Source organism: Salvelinus sp. IW2-2015, linkage group LG15 (assembly GCF_002910315.2).
Source record: "Salvelinus sp. IW2-2015 linkage group LG15, ASM291031v2, whole genome shotgun sequence".
NCBI classification, from domain to species: domain Eukaryota; kingdom Metazoa; phylum Chordata; class Actinopteri; order Salmoniformes; family Salmonidae; genus Salvelinus; species Salvelinus sp. IW2-2015.
In genome coordinates this window covers 24,758,109-24,768,953 of record NC_036855.1, presented here as the reverse complement: position 1 = coordinate 24,768,953, position 10,845 = coordinate 24,758,109, and the positions used below count along the sequence as shown (strand labels likewise).

The window sequence follows — 10,845 nt, the reverse complement described above, 5'->3', positions numbered from 1 at the left end:
GGTATCATGTTGGAGTGGCAGGTAGCCTAGCGTTGGGCCAGTAACCAGAAGGTTGCTAGATTGAATCCCTGAGCTGACACGGTAAAAATCTGTTGTTCTGCCCCTGAACAAGGCAGTTAACCCACTGTTCCTAGGTGTCATTCTAAATAAGCACTTGTTCTTAACTGACTTGCCTAGTTAAAAAAGAACAAGATGAAACAAGCCACCTACGATTCCCCGCTTATTGTAATTGTTGCTAGCTGGCTCGTCATCCAGAATCCCCAAAACACACGGACTTCTGTCCCATTGAAGCGTAATAACCTTATTACGGAAGTCGGAAGTAAAAAAACAACATATGATGGCGATTTTCAAGTGGGAGGGAACGAACGAAGCCAGGACAAATTAAACACACTTCGCCACGGTAAGCTGTCTGTCGATTTTATGTTCCATTTTACTCTGTGTCGTGTCTAATTTTAACTTCAGTAGGTACGTTAATTCTGTGGAGTTGGATTTGAAAATAGGTCGATAGATTAAGAGCTTAACTATCCCGGCAAATGCTTCCTTAAGCCCCTACATTAGAAGGTCATTTCTTTAGCCAGACTGCAGAGCATCAGCTAGCTAGCAAATTGTACAGTCGTTGAGCAGCAGGTTCATTCAGCAAACAAACATGGAGTGGGCTAATCAATTATGCGTGAGTGATCAATCGAAGTTAGAAAGATAACTATGTTTAAAATCTAATTTGTGCCATTCCATTTGTCTTGATACAAGTTAGCTTTTGAGGTGAATGACAGCAGAGCCGAGGTAATGCTAACCATTCTGGCTAACTAGCTAAATGTTGGCTAATGTTAGTTAGTAATCACAATGAGGAAGTGTGAAAACGAGTTAGTTATGATGATCATATTTTGCCAGGGCTTTTAACATTGTACCTTATACACATAATTAGCTAATTTACAGGGTATTTCAATATGTTATGGCCCCGGGTTTATTAAACTACCATCTGTTGTAGCTAAGCAGCTAGCGTGCCATCTAGCTAACACTATTAGCAACCTAGCTAGTTAACAGTTAGGTAAGTTTAATAACAATCGGTCAAACGCTTGATTTTGACAGCTGTCGAATGGCTCCTGTTCTCGGTCAGATGCCACGCATTGTTTGTTAGTTTCAACTCCTTTACTAAACTTTTGAAAACTAGCTAACTAGTTGTTAAAAAATAGTGATTAATTTACAGCAACTTGTATCTTTGAATAATTGACTTAATGCTAACGTTAGATGCAAAGGCAGTCTGTTGAGGCAACATTTGCATTATGACAGCTGGCTGTTGACTGCCAGTTATTGCCATAACACAGCAATTAGGCCTTACTGTGAGCATACTCAGTTCATATATTTGTTCCCAAAGGGCCACAGATCTGGTGGTCATGATACAGTAGTAATACAGTTCCTACACATTTGAACGTAGGTAACACATTTTATTCATGCACCTCAAACTATAACATTTTAGCTAACATTACTCTATCAGGGTTTGAGCTAAATCTAATCTCAGAGTAGTGACTTTTAGACCCAGGGAATTTGAGGGTCCTGTCAAATGAACCACCACCACACAGCACTGCAATTTAGAAACTTGTCCAGCCAGTGTGACAGGGCGGTGGGCAGCAACATTTATCTTCCACCTGTCATTGTTCTCTTTGCCCATCCAGACGGCCTCTCAACAGGCATTGTGCTCTCTGCGTTATCACTGTGGGAGCAGGGTGTGATAACATGGTGGTAGTAGTGGCATTTTTGTTTTTTTGTTCATACAGTCAAACTTTACATTGACGTCTATAGAGCTACCTTGTGCAGAAAAAAAAGTATTAATACTGGGCGTTTAATGATGATTGATGAAATGGTCCATGGAGTCAACGCACTGACTGCTACAGCACCATTCATATTGCATCAACATGTGAGACACATTGCCAAAACTCATCATATTGTTCTAAAGTTGGGGGGGTTCAGTGAAATAAGAGACAAATGCGTTTGTTTTCACAGCGTTGTTACTTTCAAAGCTTGCTACTTTCAGTGTTGCTTTTTAGTATAGAGTAGTGTTTTTTAGTTTGTGGGAAGACCTTTAGCATAAAGGATAAAGTGGAATTCAACAACAGGAAATGGATAGTGCTGTGCGCTGCAGGGCTCCAGGGCTGCATACTGAGATTCTGTAGACCCGGCAGGACACCACCAGTCAGGCTGGCTGATTTGAGTATGTGCTGTTTTTTAGTCGACCAATGTGTTTTTACACATTGTCCATTGTGTTATCTCATAGAAAAACATCACAGCCAAGTGTCCAAGTGATGGAAGAAAGAACGTCCTCCTATTTTGCCTACACTTGCACTTTTACAGTTTCCTGTCTCCTTTGTGGATCCCTCTCCTTTTAGGGAAAACAAGTTTTTCTCTCTCGTTCCCTTGCAGGAGAACCGACAATTTGGATCCAAGATGACGGACTCCAAGTATTTCACCACTACAAAGAAAGGTCTTATTACTTATTACTTTCCAAAGTGAATTTCAAGTTGGCCTATTTATTGTTAACCTTTATTCAGAGCTCAGCTTAAGGCTACTCTTGTCATATTAGTCATGAATCATGACTTGTTTTTAGGCACTAATCCAAATGTTGTGTAATCAGTCAGGGAGACCTAGAAAATGTTATAGAAAAAAAATGGCTCCCAACCACAAACTGTTTAAACAGTTCTATGTCAACCTAATCTCTATAATAATTAATGTGGTCGTGTCTGGTTATATGCAGGGCACCCTACAGTGACTGGTTATATATACCAGTCTTGATCTGCCGCATTATGTATGACTACTCCACGTACACACACTTCTGCTATCTGTTATGTTCCGTTTTCATGTGTGCGCAGGAGAGATCTTTGAGCTGAAAGCCGAGCTGAACAGTGATAAGAAGGAGAAGAAGAAGGAGGCTGTGAAGAAGGTCATTGCCTCCATGACCGTTGGAAAAGATGTCAGGTGAATCCTGTTAGACTATGTCAGAAACTCATGGTCAAAAGATGCGCTATAACATTGTCCATTGCCACCCTCAGATGGCACTGTGTCATCTCTGAACATGTGAGAATGTGGTCAATATTTATGGCCCATCCTGACTCTGCTCCCACATAGAGATCCTATAATTCACTAGTAGCTGATTTCATAGATCCTCATGATCTATGGCTCCCCCTCCCCCAGTGCCCTGTTTCCAGATGTGGTGAACTGCATGCAGACTGACAACCTGGAGCTGAAGAAGCTAGTCTACCTGTACCTGATGAACTATGCCAAGAGCCAGCCCGACATGGCCATCATGGCTGTCAACACCTTCGTCAAGGTAAAGCACAAAACCAGGGCAGGTCCGACAAACAATACTGACCTATTGCTCTAAAGGGTTTTCTCACTGTCTGTTAAGTTAGAGGACTGGTAGCGACATCTCAATACTCCTCAGTGTGTGAAAACTAACATAGAGACTCTCCTCCCCCTTCAGGACTGTGAGGACCCTAACCCCCTGATCCGGGCCCTGGCTGTGCGTACTATGGGCTGCATCCGCGTGGACAAGATCACTGAGTACCTGTGTGAGCCTCTGAGGAAATGTCTGAAGGACGAGGACCCCTACGTGAGGAAGACTGCAGCTGTGTGTGTGGCTAAGCTCCATGACATCAATGCCCAGCTGGTGGAGGACCAGGGCTTCCTGGACACCCTCAAGGACCTTATCTCTGACTCCAACCCTATGGTGAGGCTCCCATGGCAGGGTGACCAGCCTGCTAGACTACCTGACCTTGGGTTAGCCTACTGGCTCTAGAACTAAAGTCCTACTTTTCAAGAATGAGAGGTGTGGGGAAGTGTCATGGCTGCCATTCGGCAATGACTGACCTCTGTTACCCTAGTGGGCTGCAATGAGATATGTGCTCTTGCAGTCTAACTTGCCCACTTTCTGGCCCTCTCCTTCTCTTTCAGGTGGTTGCGAATGCTGTGGCAGCCCTGTCTGAGATTGCAGAGTCCCACCCCAACAGTAATCTGCTGGACCTGAACCCCCAGTCCATCAACAAGCTGCTGACGGCCCTCAACGAGTGCACCGAGTGGGGTCAGATCTTCATTCTGGACTGCCTGGCCAACTACACCCCTCGCGACGACCGCGAGTCCCAGAGGTCAGAAAGCACCGGATGCCTACTAGTTTATTGCTTTATCTGACACACTGATTCTCCCTGTCAGTGTCCACGTCCATCTGCTGTATATGAAGTGTACATTTCCCCACTCTCTCCTTCCCTCTATCTGTACTCGTCTCTTGTCTCATCTCTGTCCTCCCTCTCTCATTCTGTAGTATCTGTGAGCGGGTGACCCCCCGTCTGTCCCATGCCAACTCTGCGGTGGTGCTGTCGGCGGTCAAGGTGCTGATGAAGTTCATGGAGATGCTTCCTAAGGACCTGGACTACTATGGCACCCTGCTGAAGAAGCTGGCCCCGCCCCTGGTCACCCTGCTGTCTGCAGAGCCCGAGCTGCAGTACGTGGCCCTGAGGAACATCAACCTCATCGTACAGAAACGGTAGGAGGGACAGAGGGACTACCAGCAGAAATGAGTGTCTCAGCTTAATACAGTTATTCAGTGTGTGTGCTGTCCTAATAGCGCTCTCGTCCCTATATCAGGGCTCTCCAACCCTGTTCCTGGAGAGCTACCCTCCTGTAGGTTTTCACTCCAACCCCAGTTGTAACTAACCTGATTCTGCTTATCAACCAACTATTAGAATCAGGTGCGCTAAATACGGGTTGGAGTGAACCTACAGGACGGTAGCTCTCCAGGAACAGGGTTGGAGAACCTTGCCCTATATAGTGCACATATTTTGACCTGGGCCCTGGTCCAAAGTAGTGCACTATATATGGAATAGGGTGCCATTTGGGACGCTACCAGTGATTCCTCGGCACATTAAATAGTTTGGATGTGTTGGCTGTATTCTGCTAATTCCACCGTTATTGAAATGACAAATAAATGTTCTATTGATGGCAATCATACTTTTTTCTCTGCAGCCCAGAGATCCTGAAGCATGAGATGAAGGTGTTCTTTGTGAAGTACAACGATCCCATCTACGTCAAGCTGGAGAAACTGGACATCATGATCCGCCTGGCATCTCAAGCTAATATCGCCCAGGTGACCCACACACACACACTACTGTTACAGTTAGAACCTTTAGAAGCCATGTTTTTTAATTCAATAAGTAATAATTTGAGAAGTAACATGGACAAGCAGTAATGTGATTCCTAGACAAGATGAAAGCCAGTATTGGTGACCCCATGCTGGTGTATTTTTTTAGGTGCTGGCAGAGCTGAAGGAGTATGCCACTGAGGTGGATGTGGACTTTGTGCGGAAGGCAGTCCGAGCCATCGGCCGCTGTGCCATCAAAGTGGAGGTGAGAGAGGGAAAGGAGATGTAGCTGTACAGTCGTGGCCAAAAGTTTTGAGAATGACACAAATATTAATTTTCACAAAGTCTGCTGCCTCAGTTTGTATGATGGCAATTTGCATATACTCCAGAATGTTATGAAGTGTGATCAGTCCCTCTTTGCCATGCAAATGAACTGAATCCCCAAAAACATTTCCACTGCATTTCAGCCCTTCCACAAAAGGACCATCTGACATCATGTCAGTGATTCTCTCATTAACACAGGTGTGAGTGTTGATGAGAACATGGCTGGAGATCACTCTGTCATGCTGATTGAATTTGAAAAACAGTCTGGAAGCTTCAAAAGGAGGGTGGTGCTTGGAATCATTGTTCTTCCTCTGTCAACCATGGTTACCTGCAAGGAAACACGTGCCGTCATCATTGCTTTGCAAAAAAAGGGCTTCACAGGCAAGGATATTGCTGCCAGTAAGATTGCACCTATAATCAACCATTTATCGGATCATCAAGAAATTCATGGAGAGCGGTTCAATTGTTGTGAAGAAGGCTTCAGGGCGCCCAAGAAAGTCCAGCAAGCGCCAGGATCGTCTCCTAAAGTTGATTCAGCTGCGTGATCGGGGCACCACCAGTACAGAGCTTGCTCAGGAATGGCAGCAGGCAGGTGTGAGTGCATATGCATGCACAGTGAGGCGAAGACTTTTGAAGGATTGCCTGGTGTCAAGAAGGGCGGCAAAGAAGCCACTTCTTTCCAGGAAAAACATCGGGACAAACTGATATTCTGCAAAAGGTACAGGGATTGGACTGCTAAAGACTGGGGTAAAGTCATTTTATCTGATGAATCCCCTTTCCGATTGTTTGGGGTATCTGGGGAAAAAAGCTTGACCGGAGAAGACAAGGTGAGCGCTACCATCAGTCCTGTGTCATGCCATCGGTAAAGCATCCTGAGCCCATTTATGTGTGGGTTTGCTTCTCAGCCAAGGGAGTGAGCTCACTCACAATTTTACCTAAGAACACAGCCATGAATAAAGAATGGTACCAACACATCTTCCAAGAGCAACTTCTCCCAACCATCCAGGAACAGTTTGGTGATGAACAATGCCTTTTCCAGCATGATGGAGCACCTTGCCATAAGGCAAAAGTGATAACTAAGTGGCTCGGGGAACAAAACATCGATATTTTGGGTCCATAGCCAGGAAACTCCCCAGACCTTAATCCCATTGAGAACTTGTTGTCAATCGTCATGAGGCGGGTGGACAAACAAAACCCCACAAATTCTGACAAACTCCAAGCATTGATTATGCAAGAATGGGCTGCGTTAGGATGTGGCCCAGAAGTTAATTGACAGCATGCCAGGGTGGATTGCAGAGGTCTTGAAAAAGAAGGGTCAACACTGGAAATATTGACTCTTTGCATCAACTTCATGTAATTGTCAATAAAAGCCTTTGACACTTATGAAATGCTTGTAATTATACTTCAGTATTCCATAGTAACATCTGACAAAAATATCTAAAGACACTGAAGCAACAAACTTTGACACAAATCTTAATTTCCACATTCTCAAAACTTTTGGCCATGACAGGTCATATACATAGTGTTTTAAAGTCCTATACAGCAAACCCTCACGTTAACTGTTCTGTTTTACTGCTAGCCTAATGAATGTGTGTCATGAGTTTACTGTGCAGTGTATATATATGTCTGTGAAATGTTGGAGCTTTTTCATGCTGGTGATGACCAAGCCAGATGATTGTCACCATAACTATTGAAAGCCTGAATAATGCCGATTTGGTAGGGTCTCTCTGGCCTGCTCTGTGTTTGGCTGACAGCATCTGTCTGTCTGTCAGCAATCAGCGGAGCGCTGTGTGAGCACCCTGCTGGACCTCATCCAGACCAAGGTCAACTATGTGGTGCAGGAGGCCATCGTGGTCATCAAGGACATCTTCCGCAAGTACCCAAACAAGTAGGTCACCTGTTGATGGTCCTGTCAGGTCCAGGCCTGGTTATTACACAGTGTTGTATCCCAAATGGCACCCAATTCACTATACAGTATGCTACTTTTGACCCGGGCCCATAGGGCTCGCAATCCTTATAACCCAGTTCGTGTTTGGTTTTCCTATGAATGGATCCTCAAATCGTTTCACAATTATAAGGCGAAATGAATGACTTTGATGGAAGAGGCACTGCGTATATCACAACTGAGTTAATCAGTGAAGGAGCCTAACCAGGAAGCACTTACAGATGTAAGTAGGGTAGTGTTATTTTTCTGTGTGCAAGATGTTTACTGGGAAATCATTCCAACCATCAAGATAGATAGGCTGTTGAGATCTGACAGGCAATCTCATTAGTGTTTAAGGCAACCAGAAGTATAGCGATGGACTAAACCAGCCATGGACAATTTTGAGGGAGATTGATATTCAATGAGTCATACAGAGGTTGTATTACACCTCAGCAGAGATTGCCATGCTTGTTAAAATGGTCTATGGTTTCTCCTGTTGTCACTTAAGACAAGCATAGCGTACTAGCGCTAGCAAATGCATTTATACTCGCACATATCCGCACCCACACACTGGAGCCCTGTCTGTTCCGGCTCACTGCCACCCAGATCACATCTTGGCCTGAGAGGTAGGGAGAAAGCTCATTACTCTGACAGCGGGTTTTCTGCTTGGCTTTCATCGTGAAAGGCATGAAAATGAGCTTTTGGGCCGAGTGAAGACTCCTCTAACCTCTCTCACTCATAGCTATGCAAGGTGTCAGTCCACAGTGCGTAGCGCTGAATCCCTGCCCCTGACAACGCCCAGGCAGCCCCAGTCAGAGGCAGCCAGAGCCTGACCCCTACTCTATCAAGGCTCAGTAGGCTGGATCCATGTGCCACATAGACAGACAAACCTCCTACCGACTGGAAACCCAGTCCATGTCACCCTGCACCTACTTAACTTACTGGACTGCTGTTTACTGAACATGACCTCACAGCCACGAGTCACTCATTGAACCTGCATTACTCTGTAATTAAGTTTGTTAGCTGTTGCTGTATATTCCTACATTCTTTTTATGCCAGGGAATGGATGATTGCTGTTTGTCCTGTTTGGTAACTCTTTTCTTGGTCTTTTTAGGTGTTGGGTAGTGAATCATCGTAATTTATTGTAAAGACATTCTGTTCCCTCTTTTTTTTTCTCTTTTTTTTTTCAGCAAAAAGTGATGCAGAAAATAGCAGTTCATCCATTATGAAGTTTTGTAATTGTGTTCGCAAGAAAGCCCACAAAATATTTTATTATGTGCAGTCATGTAAATACAGGGGCAAAGAGTAAAACAAAATAAAAGTCCTATAATTTAGTGAAGTGAAGGTTCAGAGGCTGTGAAATGTTTCTTTGTCTATGCAACAGCATGAACAGATTCTATTGCCTTGCCCTTGGCTCGCATTACTGCTCCAGCACAGCCTGTTCAGATGCTGTGTTGGCATTTATGCTAATACCATTCTTGAGGAATGCTGCAGAGTCGATCACATTTTATATTCAACTGACAACAGTTGAGAAATATGGTAAAACGAGAAAAAAAAAAAAAAAATGACTGCAAACCAATTTCCCATTTGAAAATGTTTTTCCGTCTGTGTGTGGACAATGACTTGGTACTGATTCATTAGTTCCTAACCATGGTCTGTTCCCAGGTATGAGAGTGTGATCGCCACGCTGTGTGAGAACCTGGACTCCCTGGATGAGCCGGAGGCCCGGGCAGCCATGATCTGGATCGTAGGAGAGTATGCTGAGAGGATCGACAACGCTGACGAACTGCTGGAGAGCTTCCTGGAGGGCTTCCACGACGAGAGCACCCAGGTCTGACTCACTCACACATGGGCCCTGTCCCAAATGGCACCCTATATAGTGCACTATTAGCCCTGGTCCAAAGTAGTGCACTACATAGGGAATAGGGTGCCATTTGAGACGCTGGCAATATGCCGTTTACTGCTCACTCTAAACAGGCTTCAATGGAACCGTTCTGTGAATACTGGGAGATATTGGGGGAGGGAGGGACTACATTTAGTAGCCTATAGCAAGAGAGAGTAGGCCTATACTTGACTGGCTGACTTTGAAAAGAGGGGCTGTTGTAGTCTCACAGGATAACTGCTGTTTTAGCTATCAAGAGGCAACAACAGCAGCTTTATGAAGATGCTGACTGGTTGGTTATGGCACGCTTAAAGGCACTGCTTGTGAAAGAGCATTGATTTACTTTAAGAATTCAAGCTGTTTTTGATGAAGTTAGGAAAAACTGTAGACTCGTGGAGAGACATTTTAAGTACCTCGTCTTTGTTTCCTATAAACGTCATCTTCTAACCAGTCTCTCGATGATAATAATGGAAAAAACATGACACTTTAATGGGAACACTACAGTAGAAATTGAAGTGTGTAGTGTTTCCTCCTTGAAGCAGTTGGTATTATATCCTCCTCTGTGGATCCATGTATACGGAGTAGTCTAGAGTATTCTGCACATGTTTTGTTTCGGGATTAGCTCTGCTTGTTTGGAAACCACAACCACAAGCCATAGATTAATTCATTCTGCTCCATTTTAGTAGTACAGATTTAGACATAGTATTGATACATTGGAGAGAGATTGTTGTTCAGGCTGTTGAGTTGTAATTTTTTTCAGTATTAAACGCTACATGCCGAACTCTTTGTAGAGTACGTGTTTAGTTTGAAGTGTTGTGCAAATGTTGTTTAGTACATACTGCTTTTTTGTACTGCATGTATGTAAACTCAGCAAAAAAAGAAACGTCCTCTCACTGTCAACTGCGTTTATATTCAGCAAACTTAACGTCTAAATATTTGAATAAACATAAGATTCAACAACTGAGACAAACTGAACTAGTTTCACAGACATGTGACTAACAGAAATGGAATAATGTGTTCCTGAACAAAGGGGAGGTCAAAATCTAAAGTAACAGTCAGTATCTGGTGTGGCCACCAGCTGCATTAAGTACTGCAGTGCATCTCCTCCTCACGGACTGCACCAGATTTGCCAGTTCTTGCTTTGAGATGTTACCCCACTCTTCCACAAAGGCACCTGCAAGTTCCCGGACATTTCTGGGGGGAATGGCCCTAGCCCTCACCCTCCGATCCAACCAGACGTGCTCAATGGGATTGAGATCCGGGCTCTTCGCTGGCCATGGCAGAACACTGACATTCCTGTCTTGCAGGAAATCACACACAAAACGAGCAGTATGGCTGGTGGCATTGTCATGCTGGAGGGTCATGTCAGGATGAACCTGCAGGAAGGGTACCACATGAGGGGGGAGGTTGTCTTCCCTGTAACGCACAGTGTTGAGATTGCCTGCAATGACAACAAGCTCAGTCCGATGATGCTGTGACACACCGCCCCGGACCATAACGGACCCTCCACCTCCAAATCGATCCCGCTCCAGAGTACAGGCCTCGGTGTAACGCTCATTCCTTCGACGATAAACGCGAATCCGACCATCACCC

At 44.6% G+C, this 10,845-nt stretch overlaps 1 protein-coding gene across 3 annotated transcripts in view; it reads left to right on the top strand.

The window, feature by feature from the left end:
• Positions 1 to 292: 292 nt before the first annotated feature.
• The window catches only part of LOC111974829 (AP-1 complex subunit beta-1), a 50,571-nt gene continuing 40,018 nt past the window's right edge, over positions 293 to 10,845 (top strand). Inside the window, exons 1-11 of one of the 3 annotated variants that reach the window (XM_024002857.2) lie at positions 293 to 400; positions 2,416 to 2,476; positions 2,862 to 2,967; positions 3,184 to 3,319; positions 3,473 to 3,718; positions 3,943 to 4,133; positions 4,307 to 4,528; positions 5,008 to 5,128; positions 5,292 to 5,387; positions 7,219 to 7,334; positions 9,036 to 9,201. In XM_024002857.2, coding sequence (XP_023858625.1) covers positions 2,440 to 2,476; positions 2,862 to 2,967; positions 3,184 to 3,319; positions 3,473 to 3,718; positions 3,943 to 4,133; positions 4,307 to 4,528; positions 5,008 to 5,128; positions 5,292 to 5,387; positions 7,219 to 7,334; positions 9,036 to 9,201 — 1,437 coding nt within the window. In that variant the 5' untranslated portion in view covers positions 293 to 400; positions 2,416 to 2,439. Of the gene's footprint in view, positions 401 to 421; positions 671 to 2,381; positions 2,477 to 2,861; positions 2,968 to 3,183; positions 3,320 to 3,472; positions 3,719 to 3,942; positions 4,134 to 4,306; positions 4,529 to 5,007; positions 5,129 to 5,291; positions 5,388 to 7,218; positions 7,335 to 9,035; positions 9,202 to 10,845 lie in introns of those variants that run through there. The other 2 variants (XM_024002858.3, XM_024002856.1) reach the window with 2 other exon arrangements.